At 61.6% G+C, this 22,507-nt stretch overlaps 1 protein-coding gene across 1 annotated transcript in view; it reads left to right on the plus strand.

The window, feature by feature from the left end:
- The first annotated feature begins 3,689 nt into the window (after window positions 1-3,689).
- Window positions 3,690-22,507, plus strand: part of FIBCD1 (fibrinogen C domain containing 1) — a 30,729-nt gene continuing 11,911 nt past the window's right edge. The window contains exons 1-4 of the mRNA XM_035016650.1: window positions 3,690-3,761; window positions 12,359-12,838; window positions 16,833-16,992; window positions 17,374-17,510. Of these exons, the coding sequence (XP_034872541.1) occupies window positions 3,690-3,761; window positions 12,359-12,838; window positions 16,833-16,992; window positions 17,374-17,510 (849 nt within the window). The remainder of the gene's footprint in view (window positions 3,762-12,358; window positions 12,839-16,832; window positions 16,993-17,373; window positions 17,511-22,507) is intronic.

The following is a 22,507-nucleotide window of genomic DNA, read 5'->3' on the forward strand; positions in this document are numbered from 1 at the left end:
CTGAGTCAGTTTTCCCATCCATAAAATGGGGATTATGGTAGCTCCCACTTAGGAGGGAGGATGCAGTGTGCTTAGCACAGAGCTGAGGGTAGGGGTGATGCTCAACAGATCGCAGCCAGTTGAAGGACCAGCACCCTGAATGTTGTCACCCAATGTCCCTGGCCACTTTCTTATCTCCTTCATTGGTTCTCTTCCTTTCCATCCCTCCAGTGCTGGCATGACTCACTGCCCTGTACCCACTCCCTGCTAAGGGAGGTGCCCTGTATCAGGACCCCCATGGCCATGCCCTCCTCCGTCAGACTATGGTGGGCACCTGACCAAGGACAGCTGTTATTGGCCTGCTGATGATCTACAATTGACGTCCTGGCTCCAAAGGATGAGCAGGACGGATCACAGTCTTTCTGGAATTTGAACTAAAAATCCCAGACAGGAGTTTTCTGTTGGTGGGGCCAATAGCATGTCTAGGCGCCCGTGGGCAGGAAAAGTAGGAACATGTGGAATCGGCGAGCCAGAGGGAGGAGGGTGAGTGGATGCACAGGGAGTGTGTGGGGGCACTGGGACAGCCTCGGGTCTATGCCATGCAAGCTGGGGTCCTGAGTTCTGGTGGCCCCGGGGTCCTGGCTGGTACCCAGATAGCCTTGATCCCGCCCTGGCCAGTTGAACACACCTGGGCTCCTCTCTGGGGCTCTGCGGACACTAGCTTTGTCAAAGGGGAAGGGTGGGGGCACTGTCCCCTCTGTGAGGTCAGCTTCGATTTTTCTTACACAGATCTCGGGCTCAATGAGCTGAGGGTGGCCCTCCCCTCTCCCTGAGACTATGCCCCCAAGTGTCAAGTGAATACGGTGTGTAAAGCACTGAGCAAATGCCTGCAGGCTCATGCCAGAGCCGCACCAGGGCTGGTTCTTCTCTTGGGGTGCCGAGGGGGTGACAGGTGAAGATCGCCCTTGACACAGGTACTCACTGCACCCCCTCAAGGGCAGGAAAGTGAGGGGTCTGTCCCTGAGCAGGTGAGACAACCTGCAGCAAGCAGTGCCGGGAGGAGCCGCTAGGTGGCCCCCGCTCACCTGCCAAACCATCCTTAACGCAGGCCTGGGCGCAGATCCTCCAGCCAGCATCCTCCTGCTTGCACCTGCCCGCACAGCCCACCGTCACTCTCCATGCCCTGCCTTTGCTGCAATGTCTTCTTCCCCAGCAAACAGACATCCTGCCTTCAAAGCCTGGCTCACACCCCTGCTTCTTCAGGATGCTCTCCCTGCCCACTCAGAGCATGTGCCCTGAACCTCTATTCATCACCCTTAGCACCACCCTGCCTCAGATTCTCAGTTCAGGGTTCCACCCCAGGCTGATCTTTTGTCTGTACAGAGACACATCTGGGGTTTACATCCTCTCCCCAAATCGGAATCACAGACTTGCAGTATCAGCCACATGCCTGTAAACTTCACAATTCCCCGTCAAGAAGGGGGAGGTCCTGATTTCTTCAGTGAGGACACTGAGGCTAGAGGGGACAGGAAATCTGCCCAAGGTCATAGCAGGAAAGTTTGAAATCTGCTCAGGTGCTTCAATGCACCCTCTTAGAACTTCACAAGAGCTCTTCCAAAGAGGATGCTGTTAACCTGTTGGTACACATGGGGAAACTGAGGCTCAGAGAGGAGCAGTAGCTTGCCCCAGGCCCCACAGCCAGGGCTCTGTGCTTTCTACCACACCCCTCCACCCAAGCCAGATGCCCGCTCCCCAGGTCACCTGACAATCCCTTGAACCCACAGGAAAGGGCTCCCGGGGGGGAAGGGTGCCATCGGGAAAAAGCCTGGACTCTGCCTCCCAGCCAATGCTGTGGGATCCCCTCCAGCAACCTAGGCAGCCTCCCTGTGGGGCGCAGAGTGGTGGGGCTGCAGGTGGGGCAGCCGGCAGCCCTGAAAGGAGGAGGAGACTGGGGACAACCAGCTGGCGTGTTGTGAACCCAGCTGCTGGGGGGTGAGTGACATTTGCTTAGATGGCATGGGGCATGGGGTCCCCCGGCTTTCCTGGCTCAGGGCACGGCGACCTCGCAGGCTGGGCAGCCTGCATCGCCTGTGTGGGGCTTGCAGAGGGGCGGGAAGAGGGACGAAGATGGGGCGACAGACTGGCAGCCAGTGGGGAAGAGACGAAGACGGTGCCAGGGAACAACGTGGCGGGCCAAGGCTCCCCGGGAGCCGGAAAACAGCTTCGGGGAGAAGCGGGGGGCGGGAAATGGGGGTGTCTATTCTGAAGCTGGGGGGAGCAGAAGGGATCGAAGAAAGGGGCGGGGGAGGGACAGTCGTCCCGGCTCCTGCAGCGGCCCGGAGAGGGGGCGGCCCGCAGAGAACGCGGCGTCGGGCAGTGTGGGCGCCTCCCGGTCAGAAGCCACAATAGCAGCTCGTTAAGGGCGCAGATTAAGGACTTTGCCAATTACCTCCGAAGGCTGCGCCGGGCGGATTAAATGCTTTTAAAAGTACTGCTGGTGGGAGAGGGCGACTAAGAAGCCCCCTCCCGGCACAGATCCCTGCTCTCCTGGGCAGAGGAGGAGGAGGGGGCGGGGGCTGAGACGGCGCGGGGCGCGCCTGGGGAACGCGGGCGGTCGGCCGCGAGCGCGGGCAGAGCGCGGAGCGGCTCGTACTCGGGACCGCGGCGCCGGCGGCTGTCGCGGCGGCGGGGACCCCCGCGGCCCCCGGGCCGCCTGCGCAGGGAGGCGTCGGGCCTGCTGTTGGCCCGCGAGAGCCAGGATCCAGGGTCGCGGACTCTGGCCCGGGCACCCGCAGGGCCGGCCTCGCTGGTCGGGATCCGGAGGGGAAGGTCCCAGCGGCTCGTGACTCCAGGACTGGACGCACTTGCCACGCGGCCCGGACCGAGACCTCGCAGACCCACAGGGGGCGCACGCCGGCCGGCCCCCACCCCCTGCCCCGCCCCGGTCGAGGGAGCGGGAGGAGCTCGGGGCCGCCCCCGGTAGACGCCCGACGGCCCGGCAGGGGCGCCCCCTGCGCCCGCCCGGCGCCGCGCCCCCCGCGCACGGTGAGTTGGCACGGGTCCGGCCGGGGAGGAAGTTTGTGAGGAGGTGCCGTCCGGGTCTCCCTGGCCCCTCCGGGAGCCGGCAGGGGATGGGCTGCCCGCGGGGGTTTGTCGGCCCCCCTCCCCGGCTGGCCCCGGGGTCCTGGGGCGGGTTCTGCCCCTTTATCTGGGCCTTTTCGGAGGTGGAGATGAACTATCGTTGGCCGCGGTGTGTGTATGTGTGTGTGTGTGTATGTGTGTATGTGTGCAAGAGAAAGAGAGAGGGAGGGAGGGAGGCCGGGGGGGGGGCGGGGGAGCAATAAAAGGCAAAGAGAGTCCGAGACAAAAACGACACGGAGATTGAGAAGCAAGGAGGGAGGAGGGAGAGGAGCGCGCAGGGGGAGGCGCGGGAGCGGGGAGCGGGGACGGCGCGCAGCGCGAGCGGCGGGCGGGCTGGCGGGCTGGCTGCTCTCGCGCTCCCGCTCCCGCCCTCACCCGCGCACAGCCGCGCAGCCCGTCCTCACCCGCGCACCCCCGGACACCACGCCCGCTGGCCCGGGCCAGCCGGCGCGGGGTACCGAGGCGGGGCTCTGGCGGGCAGAACGCGCCCCGAGCCCGCGCCCACCCCGGCGTCCTTGCGCTCCGCAGCGGCGCGCCTCGCCGGGCGCCCCCGCCAGTCCTGCCGGAAGATGGTCAACGACCGGTGGAAGACCGTGGGCGGCGCTTCCCAACTTGAGGACCGGCCGCGTGACAAGCCGCAGGTACGCGCGGGCCCGGGGCGTGGGGGCGTGGGGCCCGCGCGGTTGGCGAGGTGGTGGCCGCTGCGGCCGGCGGGGTGGGCGCCCAGCTCGAGGCTGGAGTTTGGGGTGCACCCCGCGAGGCTCGGGAGGCCTGGGGCGAGGCGACGCCCTCCTCTCCTCCTCCTCCAGAAGAGGCTTGAACTTGGGGTTCGGGGTGCGGATGAGGGCAGCACCCCTGCATAGCGCTGTGGCAGATGGCCCTCTTGAGCCTCCAACAGCCTCCCGGTGCCCGCGTGAGCAGAGGGAGTAGGGGACCTCGAGTTCACAGGGTGACCAGCCCTTCAGTAAACTGTGCAGCCACACTAATCACACCCCTCGCTGAGTGTCTGTCTCCTCACCTCTACAATGGGCATCTTAATCACTTGCTAATTATCCACCCTGGGCACCACCCTGTGCCAGGCGCCTGGCATGGTAACCTGAGCTTCTGGACCAGGGTGCGGATCCCCCTGGATCTCCTCTAAATCCTCACACTTTAAACGGGGCCGTGCTCTACGCTAAAGGATCAATAAATGTTTGTCTCAAGTGAGAAGCTTGGGTATCATGGTTCTCCAGCTTTAAGACAAGAAAAGCAGGTCTCAGAGAGGGTTGCTCCTGCCGGAGGCCATGAGGCTCTGCTGAGATTTGAACCTGGGTCCGTGGTGCCAGGGCCTGTTCATTGCACCCTTCCTGCTGCCTCTTCTGGGGCAGTGGAGGGGGTAGGCTTGGAGGGTGCCCAGGGCTGTGCACTGGGAAGAGGGGTGGTGAGGGCAGAGCTCCAGGGCTGGCCGGAGAGGGGGCTGGAGATGCGAAGCTGAGTGGAGGGACAGCCCTGGGGCTGCCCCAGGCCGGGCTGCCCAGGGACTGGGGCAGGCAGGCAAGATGAGGAGGCCCACTCGCCAAGGAGAGGAAATAATGGGGCTGCCCGTTTTAAATTTCAAATTTCTCCCAGACAGATGTCATTGGGGAAAGAGCCGTTTGTGTTTACAGTGGCAGGAGGGGGCGGCAGGGACGAGCCTTGACAGCCCCTCACTCTCCAGGGCTTCAACCTGCTCCTTCTGTCTGGAGGGACAGTGCCGTGGTGTGGGGGCCCAGCCCTCCACAGTTTGCAAAGCTCCTTCCCAACCATCTGCACAACCTCACTTCCTGCAGCAGCCTGGGGGCTAGGCAGGGAGGCACATTCCCATGTCACAGGCTAACGTGGCTCAGAGAGGTTGAGGCATGCGCTCAGGCCACACAGCGTGTTAGCAGGAGAGTAAGGATTCGAACGCAGGTCTGAGCCCAGCAGCTCCCGATGCCTCCCAGGTGGTCTGTTCCTTTGTTTCCGTCAGGTTGACACCCAAGCCAATCCCAGATTAAAAAAAAAAAAAAAAAAAAATCCTCTCCTGCTAGGATCTGACTTTTTACCCTCTTAGCAAGAGCAGTCTTACCTCCTAGATTTGTTCAAGGCTATCCCCAGCCTGACCCATTCTCCTTTCCCACTAGCCCCCTTACCGGGACTGACTGCTTGTCATTTGCCAAACCCCAGTCCCACACTAGGTTGCCCGTTTCCAGACCTTTGCAGTGTCATCTTGTTGGCCCCACCGGGATCTCCAACACACACACACACACACACGCACACACACACACACTCACACCCTTTTGCTTTTGCTCAGGGAAATCCTACATGTACTTCAAAACCTATTCAGATGCCACCTCCTCCAGGAAGCTTTCCCTGATATTCTGGGGCTGTGCCTCAAAGTCCCGGTAGCATTTAGCTTGTTCTCCTCAGCTGCCTTTTTCTCACTGCCTTGTCCCCCTGCCCCAGGGCTCTCCTCTATCAGGAGCTCCCTTTGGACACATGCTCCTTCTGGGCCCCCATCTCTAGTTCTTCCCCTGGGCCCAGGCTCCTGCCCTTCCATGCAGTCAGGGTGGGAGCTTAGGGACATTTGCTGAATTGAACTGCATGAATCCTCAGCCAGGCAAGTGCCACTATGTCTCAAGGGGAGGTGGCTTCTGGGGGATCTGTTTGAGTTGTGGCTTCGGGGCCTCCCTGTGCGGCTGCCTGGGTTGCATAGTCCAGCTGCCACCAGCCAGAGCCCGGCTGTCTGCCCCCTTGGCATCAGAGGCAGCTGAGGGCTTGTGGCCCCAGGGGCCTGGGGCCAATATCAAACACGACCTCCCCTTCCCACTCCTTTGGTGACCTTGCATGCAGATAGGCTGTCCCCTGTGCCAGCCCCGGCTCGTTGGAAGCTTCAGAGAAGAGGCAGGGCCTTTCCTGAGCTCACTGTTGAAAGAGAGAGCCTCGCTGTCCTGGGTCCCTCTCGACTTCCTCCCTCAGATCTGGCCTTTGCTCCTCCCATGTTCCTAGTTCTGTCTTGGCCATTGACATGTTGTGTGACTCTGGGGAAGTTACTCCCCCTCTCTGGGTCTGGGCTTACAACCTGCAAAATGAGAACAAAGGCAGGAGCGGTTGGCTGTCCTTCCCTCGGTCAGTCTGCTCAGCTGCATGATGTAATTCCCAGGGGGAGAGCCCTGGCTTGCAGGCTGCGTGGTCCCCGGGGCGCTCACGGTCCCCCGCTGCCACGACGTGTTTCTGGGGACAACCTGAGGCCGCTCTGCCCTCGGCCCCGTCCCGCCTCAGCTCCTCATCTGCTGGCTGACCTTGGACGAGTTCCTGCCTTCATTAGAGTGTCCCTTCTCCCCCTGCAGAATGAAGGGGCCCTCACACCCTTGGGGCAGGAGATGGTGGTGGGATATTTGCCAGAGTTTGGAGTCGCTCAGATGAAAGGATCTAGAAATAGACACGATTCTTCTCTCTTGGAGTGTGGGGCAGGAAGTCACCCTGTAACCAGCTCCTCCTGGGCGGGGGCTCGCTTCTGAGCAGTCCTCGAGTCACGTCACCCCACAGGGAGGTCAGCCTTGGCAATCCCAGGCGGCGTCTCTTGGTCCTTTCAAAACTTCTAAAAATGTCACAGAAGGAAAACCAAATCCTCGTTGGGAAGTTCTCCCTGATGTCTAACCTAAACCCCGCTGCATTGCATTCGCTCAGTGACTGTTTTTAGAGTCCCTACCTCAGCTGGGATGTACAGCTGGGAACCTGTACCTCAGGAAGCTTTGCGTCTCATGAGGGGGACAAAGAAACCCGCAAGTCAGGTATTATTACAAGGCGCTGTAAAGAAAAGCGTCTGTCCTCTTGTTCCCTAGGGTTTGGTTGGAGGTCACTGGGTTAGGTGCGGGCTGGGAGAGAAGGAGGGAAGCGAGGGCCCACAGGGACGACAAGCCAAGGACTCCCTTCTGTCACTTTTCTGTGCCTTCCTCCGGGCCCGGCCCTGCCCCACGGAGCTCACCATCCAGTCCAGCCGGTGGCTGTGATGGAAGGCAGGGTGGGAGCGCAGAGGAGACAGCTTCCCGGAGGAGGCAATGTTTAAGCTGGACAGCATTTGCCTGATCTGTCCTTCAGGGAGACCAAGGTGTGTTGGGGGACAGGAAAGGAGCCGGGCAGGTGGAAAGAGCAGGGCAGGGTTCAGGGCGGAGCCTGCAGGTGCCCTGAGCTGAGGGGCCCAGTGGGACCTGCTCTGGAGGCAGGAGGCCTCCGTAGCTCTAGAGGGGTCTCAGCGGGACCTTCAGGAGGGGTCCTTTGCTGCTGCATGAGGAATGAGTTGGTGGGGGTGGGGTTGGGAGGAGGCCAGGGGGAAATGGTCACAGTGATTTAGAGGCAGGTGAGGGGGCTTGGACCAGGGCAGGGCTGGGGGCACAGGGACAGAGCCAGGTGGCTGGCTGGGTGTCGGCAGAGGGAAAGGTGGGGAACTCCGTGAGGCACCAGCTTTGGGGGGGTAGTGATGCAGTTGGTGCCGTCCCCAGGTGGGACTCTCGGGGGGCTCGGGTTAGGGGTGGACGGAACCTGGTTTTTGGTGTCGGCGGGCTGAGTGGGCCATCCAGGAGGCCAGGAGCTGTGGGGCGGGGGAACAAGACCCTCACAGGACACATATGGAGACCCCCCCGAAAATGGACCCAGAGCTGCTTGCTTCCAGAGGAGTGGCAGGGCTTGGGGAGCTTGGAGGCCCCAGGAGGGGTGGACTTGGGCAGCTCTCCAGGTCCTGTCTCTTTGTCCCTGTTAGCCACTCCCCCAGGAACTTCCAGGTGGCTGGAGGCTTCAGATGCCCCTCAGCGTGGGGTGCCTTAAAGAGGCCCTAGCAGGGCAGGGGGTTCTTCCTCGGAGCCCATAGAACAAGCTAGTAGGCCCTCTTCCCAAGTCTTTGGGACGCCAGGATTTTGAGCCCCTCAGTTTAGGGGATCTCTGGGATCCCCACCCCCGGTCCTGCCAGAGCCAGGGCCTCCGAGTTGGCCAGGTAGGAGCCGTTTGCCAGTGGTAGGGGAAGATGTGGGCTCCTGGGGGGAGGAGGTGAGGAGGAAGGACGTCCCCAGGGGTTCTGCGCCGCCCCCCCGCAGCTCTGTGCCTGAGAGGCCCTCCCTGCCGGGCACCCCCGCCCGCACACCACCCAGCCCCGGTTTTCCCAATCCACAGCTCCACTACCTGGTTCCGTCATGATGAACGGCCACCCTGCCTCCAGCTGGGTGCTCCTAGGAGATGGGGGGCTCAGAGCCGATTGCATTTGGATCTGACCTTGCCTGGCCTCCCCCTAGAGGGACACTTTCTTCTTCTGACCTTGATACAAGGAGTAGAGTCTCGGTCCACCCCGAGGCTACCGCCCCCTGACTCGCCAGCAGACAAGGAAGGGGATGGGGCGGGCTGGGTGTGTTTGGCTAGCAGGCCATCCATGCGGTGCGTCCCTCCCTCCTGAGCGCTCCTGTCCCCGCCGGACCCCATGACCACCTCTGAGGCTGGGGACACAGAGGAGGCAGCTGGGAAAGATACCACCCCTCCACTAAGGGCACTGAGGCACCTTTGCAGCTTCCAGTCTCCTGCGTCCCCTGGCACGAGCCCATCTCCTCCTCCCCTTGGCTGGGACAGCACTGGGGGGGGGGGTGTCACACAGGGGATGAAGCCGCATCCCTCCAGCTGGGGGTTCACACACACAGGGGCAGACTGGACCTCGAACCCGGGGCTCCTGGCTCCTCTCATGACACTGCCCGGGATAGCTTCCCAGTGTCCCCACCCCTTGCCCCGTGTGCCTTCGCGGCTTCCTGCGGACCCCCGGGTGCTCAGGGCCGCCGAAGGCTCATTAACAAGCCCCAGCCCCGCGGCATGCTCCATCGGCTGCCCACTGCCCAGAGCCCCCCCTTATTATCTCGGCAGATTCCTCTGCGAGACACGTAAACAGCAGCCTATAAAAGCGAACAGTACTTCATGTTTAAGGTGATCTCAGAAGACTAATTCTCCTCTGCTGAGTGGCCTGTTTCAGCTCCAACTCCGTCATCCCCCTGCCCCTCTGGGGATCCCCTGCGGCTTTCTCAAGCCTCTCCCTCCCCAGCACCCTCTGCCTTCCCTCCAGGGATCAGGGGCTTGGGGGGAAGCAGGTGCACGAGAGGGCGAGGGTCCTGGAGACACAGGGAGACGTGGCTGGCCGCTCTGCCTAGCCAGTTGGGGGACCTTAATGTTCTTCGGTTGAAGGACGGCGCTCAGAGCTGCTTTGGGCAAGGTGTCTCCCGATGGGCTCGGGGAGGGGCCTGACAGGGACTTACTTGCTGACACAGAGCTTTGTCTCGCAAACCCCAGTCACACACCAGACAGAGGGAAGAAGTTTGTGGGAAGCAAGCAGCCTTGACAGAGGGTGTGATTCCGGCCACCGGCCCTGGAATCAAATGCTGGCCCTCCCATGTACCTCCCGTGTGACCTTGGGAAGGGGTCTTCTGCTCTCCAAGCTTCAGTTTTCCCACCCGCCAAGTGAATCCAACCAGAGCAGGGGGTTGTTCGGAGGTTTCAGGGGCGGGAACAGGGCACGTATTCAAGGAATGGCAGCGGTAATCTGGAAGCTTCTGATCTGCAGGTGACTGGGGGCTTGGGGCAGCCTGGAGGTGGCCTTCATTCTGTACGAGGCCATCAGGGGTGGCACGGGGTTAGAGGTGGCCTTGCCTCGAGGTCCAGGGCTCAACGTGGAGGTCATGAGCCTCTGCCCTGCCACGCACAGTAGGGTGGCAGGGCCTTGACCTCCTCCCCATGCGAGCACGGTCACCGGGAAATGACCTGGTCCATCCGCTCTTCCTCCCATCCATCCCATGAGCAGCTGCTCCATGCCAGGCGAGCAGGCCCTGCCCTCGGGGGCTCCCGTGGTCCAGGGTAATTCGCCTGGGCCCGGGGCTTGCCAGCCTAGCCTTCCTTGGGTGCACAGCATTCAGAGATTCCCAAACCGATCCACGCCTCACACAGGCTAAGAATCACAGTCCATGGGACATGAGCTCCCCCAGGGCAGGGCTAGGACAACTGCCACCCCCATCCTCAGGGACTGGTTTGGAGCCTGGCTCATGGGGACACCCAGTGAACGTTGAATGGATGTTTGAGCGAGTACATGAATGAAGTCAAAGGTGATGACTGTCGGTCTTGATGAGTGCCACCATGGGGGAGGGGAGCAAGGGCCGTGGGAACATGGAGGAGGAGTCTTTCCAAAACTAGGTTGGGGTGGGGAGGGCTGGGGAAACAGTCTAGGAAGGCTTCCTGGAGGAGGTGACATCTAGCCGGGCCCTGAAGGAAGAGAGGGAATTAGGAAGCGGAGCAGGGGCAGCAGATGCCTCAGGCTAAGGGAGCAGCCTATGCAGAGCTGCTGTGAGGGAGCTAATGTGTCCAGGTCTGGCAGGAGTAAGCTGTCTAGACGTGTGGAGCCTGGGATGGATGGGCTGCCTGGGGAAGGTATGGAGAGAGTAGGGGCAGAGCGCTGAGTCCTGGGGGCATCATCACTGCAGGGGCGGGCTAAGGAATTCTCTCCCTCATCTCGCCAACAGCACGGCACCCTTCCTGTGGGGGGCGGCCTTCTTGTCCACTTGCACCTCAGCCCGACCCCATCTTCCTCTGGTCCCAAGTAGGAGACTTGGGACTTACTTGTAGAATTTGAATTTAAGCAAAACAAGCTGTTCGCTATTTTGTACTTTCCCGTAGTAAGACGCCTTGTGTAAGAGGTTCGCTATTTTATGTATCACTGAGAAAGAAAGGGTCCATTACTGCTGCAGGAGCCCCCACCATCGGAGACGTTAAATGTGGAAAAATGAGAAGGTGCATCCCCGCGTGGGTGACATACAGGAGTAACACTTCGGGTGGGAAACAAAGAACCAAACACTTCCCGATGCTCCGTGCACATCCATCACGGGGTAGTAAAAGCTGCTAATATTTACTGCACACGCACAATGCACCAAGTGCGTTCTATACGGACTCCCTTCAAGATGCATCTCCGGTCCCCAAAGTTGGAAACGTGGGGGAAAGCCAGCCGGAGAAGGGCCCCGAGAGGAGGCAGGAGGCCGGAGGGTTGAGTCTGAGCTCGCTTCTCATCGGCTGTGCGACCCTGGGCAAGCCCTTGGCTCTCTTGGACCTCATGTCCCCCACGTGCCACATGCTCCGTGGCCGCTCTGCGGGCTCCCTCGGGGCTGTGAGCGATCGGGTACAGCGAGCCCGATCACGGCGCCTCCTTTAACGACAAGCTGCCCCCCCCCCGGTTCCAGCCGGTAGCCCCCACCACTGAACCCAGTTTTTACCTCCCCGCCTTTTCTTGCTCTGGGGGGCACGGCTGCCCGGCGGCCCCAGCCCTCGCCTCCTTCATGGGAGGGAGGCGCCTTTCTCCAGGGTGCCCGGCGGGGCGCTGCCCGTTAGCTTGCTCTGCGGAGAGGGGAGGAAAGAGGAGAGGAGGTGCTTGGCGGCCACCCTGCGCCCTGGGGACTGATGCATGGCAGCCTCTCGGGCCTGCCCTGCCTTCGGGACTCGGGCTGCAGGGGCTCCAGGTGGAAAGGGACCTTTAGTGACGGGCGCTCATTCCGCGGTGACAGTGTGACAATTCTTAGCGTGGTTGCTGTCACCGTTACAGCTCTCTCTTCCTGAGTCTGCACAGCAGGCACCCACGTGCGGGGCAGGGCGCGTCATTATTGCCTCCGTTTTACAGGTGAGGACCCCGAGGCTCAGCGAGGTGAGGTCCCTCACCCAAGGTCCACCCCAACCCCTGGAAATGGCAGCGCGGGGGCCTGAGGCTGTGGGAGCCTTCACCTGCAACCCTGACCCACCCAGGAGGGCTGCATGGGGGAGGTGTGCCTGTCCCGTGCAGGCCACAAGGAGCAGGGCAGGGGCAGTGAGGGGAGGGCGCCTCTCTCTCCATCGGTCTCCCCGCCTTTCTGCCTCAGTTTCTCTTTTCATCCTCTCCATCTCCAGCTGCGTGCATCTCTCACTCACTCGCACTTGCTGTTATCTTTGGTCCCGGGCTTTCTGTCTCCCCTCTGGGCCTCTGTCTCTCACCTCTGCCTCTCTGTAGGACTCCCTTGCCCTGTCCCCAAGAAGGGGGCCCTCTGAGTCTTGCCCACCCCTCACAAAGGCCAGAGGCCCCTTCCTGAGGCTGCCTGGGCACCCCTCCCCGGGCAGAGCTGGAAGCCCAGGTCCGCCCCTGATGCCGCCCCTTCTCTCTCCCGCCCGTCCGTCTGTCCGTCTCTGTGTCCGTGTGCGCCCGCAGTGGCCCGGCTGCGGCTACGTGCTGTGCACCGTGCTGCTGTCCCTGGCGGTCCTGCTGGCCGTGGCTGTCACCGGCGCCGTGCTCTTCCTGAACCACGCCCACGTGCCAGGCACGGCGCCCCCGCCCGTCGTCAGCACCAGCACCGGGCCGGCGGGTGCCAACAGCGCCCTGGTCACCGTGGAGAGGGCCGACAGCTCGCGCCTCAGCATTCTCATTGACCCGCGCTGCCCCGACCTCGCCGACGGCTTCGCCCGCCTGGAGGGCGCCCAGGCCTCCGTGCTGCAGGCGCTGGCCGAGCACCAGGCCCAGCCGAGGCCCGCAGGCGAGCAGGAGCCGTTGGACACCCTGGCGGACCAGCTGCCCCGGCTGCTGGCCCGGGCCTCGGAGTTGCAGGCGGAGTGCGCCGGGCTGCGGAAGGGCCTCGGCGCGCTGGGCCAGGGGCTCAGCGCCCTGCAGAGCGAGCAGGGCCGCCTCATCCAGGTACGGGGCTGGGTCTGCATCTGGGGTCTTGGTGGGGGAGGGGGTTGCGGCCGGCGTGTCCGGCCCGGTGCTGGGCGCCTGATGTCCACGGCTTCCCTTAATCCCCAAGGGCCCCAGGACCAGGGGCTGTTGCTATTGCCATCTACCGTGGAGCCAGTGAGCCTCAGAGAAGCGAGGGTCCCATCCAAGGCCACACAGCGAGAGGCACCATTTCCTACCCACGGTCCTGGGGACCGTGGGGACCCTGGGTATTTGTGGAGCAGCCCGTGGCATCCCAGTCAGGTCAAGTCCAGGGCTCAAGGGGCTTCCCGAGCGCGTCAGTACAGATGATCCGAGACCTGACTTCCATCAGGGGTGATTTGAGGTTCAAAGTCACGTGGCGGGTCAGGGGCAGGCCCTCTCCCCAGCCGTGCCACAAGGCCAGAGAGAGCTGTACCCCCTCCCCAGCTCTCTCTCCCCCATTCTCTACCAGTCAATGCTCCCAGCTTTCTAGGGAAGGAGGGACCAGCTGAGAGAGCCCAACCAGACCCTTAGCCTCTCCCTACCACCTCTGCCCCGTCTCCCCCGCTCCCCTCCCCTCCCCTAAGCCAAGGCAGGTCCCGGCAAGCACCTGTAGATCTGGGGGAAGAGTTTCCCACGTTGACCACTCCTGGAGCACCAGCAAGAACTCCTCACTCCCCTCCCCCCGCCCCACATAGGATCAGGGATTTAGGGTCATCTTGTTCGTTTTCCACCGTTTTCCAGAAGAGAAAACTGAGGCCCAGAAAGAGAATGATTTGTGCAGGGTACAGTGGCCTCTGGCCTCTGGCCTCCCAGCGCCCTGTCCACCCTCCGGCTTTGTACCCCATCACCCCAATGACTCAGGTCCTTAGGGACTAGGAGGTGAGCCCCACCCTGCCATTGGTCCCAGCCCCTTCCGGACACCGGGGATGACCAGGCACTCGGTCACCCAGCAGCTCATGAGCAATGGGTCTTTTCCCTCCTCTGAAGGCTGTAGCTGGAGAAATTACAGTCCTTGTCATCCTGTCTGGGTGACTGATGGGAAGGCGCTTCCCCTCCCGGGTGGGGTGGGAGTGAGGTGTTCAGCTGCCCTCTCCATCAGCAGATCACCCAGATTTCCTGGGTGACCTGGGCCCCCCACTTTACTCTCCACGTGGTTCAGCCAGGCCCTGAGGGCAGGGGTGGGGAATCACAGGGAGAGGCCTCAGGGTCTCCCACCCACCCACCTACGCAGAGGCCTAGAGCTGTTCCTACAAGACTAATAGCTTTTGGGGGGCCCGGTAGTGCCTTGGCTCACCTGATATATTTACTTCTCAAAAGAACGTTTAATTTGACTCATTTCCCGCAGACTCAGGGTGATTTCAGAGACCATGTGTCTTGCAGAGCTATGGAACTGCGGCTCCAGGCTCCAAGCTTCCCAGACCCCCAGGTGATCAGCGCAGACCTGGGTTTCCCAAAGCACTGCCCACAGACACCCCCTGTCAGAAGTGCCAGAGCTGCTTGCTAAAAGGCACCTCTCTGAACCTCATCGCAAACCCCCGGGGCCCCGCAGGTAAAAAGGCATCGCGGCGGCCCTTGTGGGCACGGACATCTATGGCCCACTGGCCCGGGAGCTGCAGAGCTGAGCGGTTCTGCCTTCAGGGTTCGGGCCAGCAGTGCTGGGATCCAGTCCAGCCTCCACCAAGGAGCAGCAGTTGCCCTCCCTGGGCTCAGTCTCCTCACCTGCAAAATGGGGATAGTATAGTCCATACCCAGGAGGATGTGGGAGCTCCTGGCCGGGCTGGGCTCAGCTGGCGTCCGGCACAGAGAGATGAGCCTTTCTTTTATTATTATGGAAATAAAATGGTTTGTAAACTAAAGTTGCAGCCAGTGGGGAGCCACCAGTGAAAATCTCTTTTGCGGGAGTAACGATAGGAACCACTGGGTGCTCGGGTAGTAGGCACTTTGTGGCACAGTGGCCCCAGGAGGGGGAGCTCATCACCCCATTCTCCGGAGGGGCAGACGGAGGCTCGGAGTGGCAGAGTGCCCTGTGGAAGCTCAGTCACGCGACCAAGAAGTGCCAGGAGCAGCTTTGACTTCGCTGCCTCTAAAAGCTGCCAGGTCCTTTTTAATGCATGTGTGCAGCTCAGCGAGCAGGGACTGACTTTCCCTATTAATTCGGAGCATGTTTATATGTACATTTTCAACTTTAATCATTTGCTGTTTAAACGGAGGTCTTCCCTGCCCGCCAGCAAGAGCGGGCTGTGCCTGAGTTCCTCGAGTGTGTCTGGTGGTTGAAGAAGGATGGGCAGGACCCTGGAGACTTAGCCAACAAGCCTGGTGATCTCTGCTGCCCACACCCTGCAGGTGCCCCCCGCCCCCGCTCTGGGGGCTGCCTGCGTCCATGTGGTCCACGGGGCTCCCCCGACAGGGCCTGTCTATAGGACACTGCTGTGAAAGCCCAGGGAGGGGTCGGCTGCCTTGCCCCAGCGTCCCCCCTGCCCACCTCGGCGCCCTTCCCCCCGGGCCTCAGCCCTCCCTGCAGAGGAGAAGCTGACGGGGAAACTAAAAGCTTTCGAGGGGCCCTTGCTTCTGGACAAGCCGAGAGTCGTATTTTGTAAACTGCTGGCTCTGTATATTTCTATTTTCCTTCCTCGAGCGAGCTATTATCTGGCAAGTGACAGGTTCAGCGTGTAAAGACCCAGCAGGGCTCATGTGCATGGGGTGGCTGGCTGGCTGTCGTCCGCCCGTGACCTGCCTCCCCTCCTCGTGGTCCTGCAGCCTCCCAGAGCCCAGGGTGGGGGAGGTGACAGCCCCCAGACCCTTCAGGCAGCAAGCACGGCCCAGAGGTCCCGGGGGGGGGGCGGCGGGGGAGGTGGTCAGCCTGGTGCTGACCCAGCTACAAACCTCCAGACCCGGATCTCGGGAAGGGTGGCCGAGCGGTGGGAATGACACAGGGAACGTGGGCTGAGCTTTCAGGCCCCAAACACCTGCTCTGGTGAACCACCCCCAACACCCACCCGAGAAAGACAGGTGCCATCACTCACAAAGGGGGTTCGGTTACTCTTCCAGGGTCACTCGCCCAGTGAATGGAGGAGGGGTTGAGTCAAAACCCAGAATTGACACCAGAGCCTGGGGCCAGACCACCGCCCCCCGCTTGTCCTGCCCCTACCCTGCACAATGACACAGCCCTGGGTTCCTTTCCTGCCAGTCAACCCTGGGAAAGAGCCCGAGGTCGGTCTCCATCAGGGACCTCCTCCTTCTGGTCCTCGGTTTCCCCATCTGTACCGAGGAGACAAGCAAGCCAAGCCCTCCCCACTGGCCATGCTGTGGGGGTGAGGTGAGGCGGTGGACATCGGAGCCGTGACTCATGAATGTGGAGTTGGGGACTGGGTGGGGTGGGAGGAGTATCCCAGGGCCCCCTGTTTGCACACAGAACCGTCACCCCTGCCTCCGCGGCCTTGTTGGGCATCGGGAGAGACTTTGGGTGAGGGCGTTTTGTAATCTGCAAGGTGCCTTATGAATTTTCGTAACAAGGAAGGCCAAGTCCTTTGTGCCCTGCTGGGGCCCCACCCTGTGCTGAGTCCCACCCACGTGTTGTCACCAGTCCCCATGGCAGTTGCAGCAGGGAGGCCCCGGCAGCCCGGCTTCGAGGCTTGGTTACATCACTCACCCCCCGACGTGTACCTGGTAAATGGGTGAGTTGGGATTTGAACCCAGCTTTGCCTGGTGCCCAGTGCCTCCTCCCCCTGCACGCAGAGCTTTCTTCGGTCCCCTCACCTGGGCTGAGGCACAGAGATGGAGGAGGACGGGGCCTGGGTGCAGCAGGGCACAGGTCTCTGCTGAAGCCTCTGTCTCCCGTCCCACCCGAGCCCCCATCCTCTGAACACACAGACACTGAGCTCCTGTGGGGCCAGAGCAGGGCAGAAGGGGATGGCCCGTGCTGGCAGGTGCTGGCTGGCCGGAGCCCCTGCCCCTTCCACTCACCCCTTCCTCTTACCCCTGTGCCCCATAGCTTCTCTCCGAGAGTCAAGGCCACATGGCTCACCTGGTGAACTCGGTCAGTGACGTCCTAGATGCTCTGCAGAGGGACCGGGGGGTTGGCCGGCCCCGTGTCAAAGCTGACCTCCAGAGGGCACCTGCCAGGGGACTGCGGCCCCGCGGCTGCACCAACGGTGAGCTGAGGGGGGACTGCCTTTCCTGGGTGACCTGGGTGCCCAGCTCTGTACCCCCATGGCCCCTCGCCCACCCCTCTGATGAGGACACACAGCTGCTGTTTGCTGAGGACTTCCTGCTGCCAGGCAGCTCTGAGCACCCTACCTGCACCCTTCTGTTGAGCCCTCTCCCGGCCTGTTGTGCCCATTTCCCAGATGAAGAAAGCAAGGCTCAGAAAGGGTGCACGCTCACCCAGCTTCTACCCCCAAGGCTGGTGCCCTGGAGCCCATGGGACACTGCAGGGTAGACTGACAAGCCAGGGAGAGCCAGGGACAGAGGGTGGTGGTCGTGAGGGGGGACACAGGTACCAGGCGCAGCCCTGACAGCATGCCCCGTCCCAGGCTCTCCACCACGCGACTGTCTGGACGTGCTCCTGAGTGGACAGCAGGAGGATGGCATTTACTCGGTCTTCCCCACACACTACCCTGCCGGCTTCCAGGTCTACTGCGACATGAGCACTGATGGTGGCGGCTGGACGGTGAGTCTCCCGGGCGGCACAGCCCGCTTCCTCTGGGCCCTGCAGATGCCCAGGCGGGCCGGGCTGACCCACGGGGCGGCGCGCTTGAACCCGGGGCCTCTGAGCAGCCTCTCACCCAGGCTTCTGCCCCTGGCCAGGCCTGCCGCCGGCCCCCACAAACCTGCCCCTCATCTCACCCAAGCACTCCACACACCCCAGAAATCGGCACAGGGCAAGCGGAGGCCGTGGGCTGACCCCTGGGCCCCCGTGGGAGCAGATGTTAGACCCTGTCTCCTGCCCGTGGAGCCACCTCCTGCTCCCCGAGCCTCGAGCCTCTGGGAACACAGGGGCTCCCCGGGAGCACCAGGCAAGTCGGGGATGGGTTCTGGGATGGAACGTGGCAGCAGGAACCTCTTGCTGTTGTGAGCTCAAGGGCCGGCGAGTGTAGATCTGTCTTTCAAGTTCTCCAATATATGGCATGTGTGCAGGAGATCAAAGGGGAAAAGCGGGGGGAAGGCGCCTGCAGGGAGCAGAGACCCCCGTGGCTTCCCAGCAAGGAGCTGCTGTGACTTCCTGCCTGGGTAGGAAGTAGGGGTGACGAAATGTCCCCACGGCCAATGGAGGGCTGCAGGGTGGGGTGACCACAGGTGGCCCCGAAATCTCCCCGGAGCTGGGAAGGGGGCGGAGCGGTGGGGAGAGGCCCCTGGCTTGATTCCCCGGGGAGTCGATCCACCAGCGGGGAAGCCCCTTGTAGAGCAGGGTCTGCGTGTCGCCTCCCACAGCCTCTGTGACGGCTCCTGGCCTCAGCTTTCGTGCGGGCACCGGAGCCACAGGCCAAAGGGAAATGCCGGGCCTGGCGGCATCTCAGTAACACATGTGGGCACTGAAATGTGAATTTCATAAAATGTTCGTGCGTTCTTCAAATATTATTCAAAAGATATTTTAAAATATTTTTCTTTTGCTTTTTAAAAACCATTTAAAAATGTTCCTGGCTCATAAGCCATTTAAAAACAGGCAGCAGGCAGGAGTCATCCTGTCGGCCGTGTTTTACTAACCCCCCATTCTAAAGCTGGGATAGGAAGTGAGCTTGCTGTCCCTTCCCCCTCAAATCAGTGGCCTTCCAACCCTCTCCCGAAGCTCAGCCTCGGGGGCTGGGCTTCAACGGGGCTGCCACCGGCCATTGGGTGACTTCGTGTAAATTAAAAATGCATGTCCTTTCCTTTTGGCCCACTGGGGCACTGGGCTTGACAAGGAGAACAGATGTGGGCTGGGTGCCCTAGAGCAGTGAACAACCTGTACCACTGTCCCTGGACATCTGCCTGCCACCCTGAAAGCTGCTCAGCCTCCCCAAGTTGGCCGTGGTTGGGATGCCCAGTGACAATGGAAATCAGGGCTCGTAAAACTGACTCTTTAATGGTTCTTGGCTTCACGTTTAATTTAAAAAATGGGCAGATAATTTTGAGCACCTACTGTGTGCTGGGGAAGCACAGAGATGGGGAAATCCCTGCCGCAGTCCTCCCAGAGAGCTTGGAGTCTGTGAGGATTTGGGGTGGAAGAAGTCACGGTAAGCAGAGGTAGGGGAGGCTCTGTGCAAGCTTCCTGGAGAAGGGGCGGCTTTTCAGATAAGCCTTAAGAGGCTGGTGAGAGCAGTAAGTGGGAAGGAAAGAAAAGGTGTTCCGGACAGAGGGAGCAACCTAACAAGGCCCTGGGATGTAGGAAGCACGTGGCCTCCTTAGGGAAGAGTCAACGAGGGTGGGTGGCGTGTGAAGAGGTGAGACTAGCATCAATATCCCAGGCTGCGGGGTTGGGGCGGGCACTGGGGAGTTACTGAGGGTGCTGGAGAGAGGAAGGTGGCTTAAGAACTGTCTGCAGGAGCTGTAACCTGACTGTGCGTCCTGGAGCAGAGCAGGGAGAGAGTAGAGGAGGAGGCCATTGGCTCATGCTGTGGACAGGCCTGTGATCAAGCCTCTGCCAGAGCAGCGGGGAGCTTGGGCTGCAACATCCACAGACGGACATGGGGGTGGCTCCCAGTCCTGCTGTGTGATCTTGGGGAAGTTATTAAGTTCTCTGAGCCTCAGTTTCCTCAGCTGTAAAATGGGGATACCCACTTGCCTCACGGAGAGATCTTAACCGCAAGCAACAGAAAATCGCCGATTTAAGCAGAAAAGGAAATGTCCTGGAGGGAGGCTGGGAGGCCAGAAAAATCAGCGCAGGGCCATGCTGCCAGGAATGGAGCCCCCTAGACCTGGCCAGGGGTGACGTGGTGGGAACCCCACTGCCCCAGGGCTGCTGGTGAGGAGCCCCTGGGCACAGCCACACCTGGGCACGGACACCCCCAAGATGGGTGCGGGCCTGGGGTGCAGTCTGCGGTTCCTTTGAAAGAGATCCCTTGTGTCCCTGCCTCTTGGCTTCCCCAGCCATTGAGCCAGTGGCTGTTCTGATGGGTGGGGCCTGGGCCACAGGCCTACGACCCTCCCCAAATCTCAGACGATGGGGAAGGACAGCCAGGTTGACCAAGGCTTCCGCCGAATGCTTGTGGGGCATTCAGCACAGGCCCATCAGTGGCCCGATCACTATTTAGAACAATGGGTCACGCCCGACGCAAGGCACTGGCCAGCCAACATGACAAGGATGTGTGTGACCCCGCCCCTTACTGAGCTCTTTGCCAAGAGGGCGTCCACCGCCGTCCAGGGGACAGTCATGGGGGCCTGAAGCAGGGTATGGGGTCAGCTGTTTTCCAGGGGTGCCCAGGTGGGCCCCCAGGTCTCTGCCCTTGGCACTTGGGGCATGAGGAGAAGCTGGCCCTGGCCGCCCCCCAGTTCTCACCAAGGAGCGTGGTGCGATTTTTGGTGTGTTGATGGCCAGGCAGAGGGGAGAGGGAAGCTTCCCCGGGGGAAGGCATGGTGAGACATGGGGGTGCAGGCAGCCCGCATCGGTTCTGAAAGGGGTCGGCTTTCCCGAGCACGGGGAGAGACAGGGGAGGCCTGAGTGAGGCAGGTGGGTGGCGGGGGGTGGGGGGGGTGGGCCAGGCGAGTGCACTCAGAGGGCAGAGCCAGCACGAGAGCCCCTGAGAATCCCCCAAAGACCCAGGGACAGACATACCTGCAAACATCTCTTCAAGCTCCACAGGAGAGCATTTAAATGTACTGGATCCGCGTCTGGGGGCTAAAAGCTCTCTTGTTTTCCTAACTCTGAACATCTGAGTTATGGCATTTGTCTCTGGGAACTCCTCGGCAGGCAGAACTGCACCAACGTAGCAGCCAAAGCCCAGAAATCAGAATTAAGGGTCAGGACAGGCTTAATGAAAGACTCGGGCACCAGCCCGGGCTCTGCATCTTCCCTGTGGGTGGACTTGAAGCTAGTCTCCCGGGAAGTCCATCAGGATCTGGGCTGGGAGGATGGTAATACCCGCGGCCTGGGGTTCCGGGACCATTACAGGGGAGACGATGAGGAATGCCAGCAGCCCCCTGCCCGCCCCCCCCACCCTCCCGCTCAGACACCTGGATCAGGGGCTGTGGAAAGCAGGCCGCTCTCGGCTGAGAAGTGTTTGCGAGGCCGATAAACGTTAATATCCATTTGGGCTTCCATCAAAAGCAATCTTTGCCCAGATACCTCTGGGCATCTGTCAGGATCACCTCCCTGCCACACGGAATCTCTCGGAAACTCAATTGTTGTTTGGGAAGGAGCTCGCTGCCGCCTCTCTGAACCCTGGTACCATCCATCCTCGTTAGGCTCTGTCTGAGCTGCCAGACCTCGAGTGCTGACCCCGGGTGGCCCTCCTTAGTGGACAGGGCATCTGGGGCTGGACGCTGCAGCCAGAGCCTGCTTCCTGGCGAGACCAGCCCGGGCAAGGAGGGGGTTCAGCAGCCCTGGCCACTTCATGGCTTATATACCAGGGCCTGGCATGCATCCAACCCCTGGAGCCTGGCTGAGCAGCCTCAGAGAAGGAAGAGATGTGTCCAAGGCCACCTAGCAAATGAGCAGCCCGCCTGGGGCAGCGCCCAGACCTCCCGAGGCCCAGCTTCACGCGTGTGTGTGGAGCTGGGCATCACACGGTGGCCCTTAATCATCCAACCGCTGAGCACCAACCACAGGCCAGAGGATCCAACAGCAAGTTCCTGGCCTGGTGGGGAGCTGGCAGATGAGCTGACTTGTGTGAGGGCTATAGGGCTGGGGGGGATGGGGGAGCCCAGAGGAGAGCCCCTAACCCAGCCTGGGGCAGCCCAGGGAAGCCTCTGGACAGGGAGGTCCAAGCGCTGGGGGACGAGGAGAGAACAGCATTCCAGGCAAAGGGAACAGACGTGCAGAGGTCTGCAGGGACGTGGCGGCGCCTTGTCTGGGTCCGCGTGGGCTCTGCTCTGCTGGTGTATGGAGCTTGAGGGGCCAGGGACGAGAGGGGGGAGGTGGGCAGGGGCTGGGTCAGGTGAGGTTGTGCGGGCACATCAGGAGACAGGCTTTGTCCTGAGTGCTGATTGGGCTCCTGCCGCCCTCAGGATTCCCCCGGGTGGGGAGTGACTCAGACTTGGGCCAAGGGCATGGCGGCTGGTGGGGGAAGTAGTTCGGGGAGTGTGAATTCTATGGGCCCTGAATTGTGGCTGCGGACAGTAGGAACTGCCGGGTGGGAAGAGGCCACATGTGGCTCCTTGGGGTGGGGAGGCCACAGAGGTGGGTGGGCACACGCCTCAAGGTGGCCTTTTGGCTGATGTGGCCACTGGCCTTGGCTGAACCCAAGCCTTCTCTCCACACTCACCAAAGCCCACAGCGACCCAGGCCATACAGGGTCACGCCGATTGTCAAGGCCACTCCTGAACTTGACATGGGCACTCACCCCATCCCTGCCCCAGGAAAGGAGGAGGGAAGGCAGGAAGGAAGGACTGCGTCCTGCTGACCTGCGACTCTGGGGAGGGGCCTCCTTTGGGAGGCCTCTCTGACCACCGGGGCCCACCCATCATGCTCCTTCTTTGTACCAAAGGTGGGATCGAGCGGTTACCTGTCCGCCTGCTGTCCCTTGTCACACT

This window comes from Mirounga leonina, unplaced genomic scaffold (assembly GCF_011800145.1).
Source record: "Mirounga leonina isolate KUSES-001 unplaced genomic scaffold, KU_Mleo_1.0 Mir_170, whole genome shotgun sequence".
In the NCBI taxonomy this organism is placed as follows: domain Eukaryota; kingdom Metazoa; phylum Chordata; class Mammalia; order Carnivora; family Phocidae; genus Mirounga; species Mirounga leonina.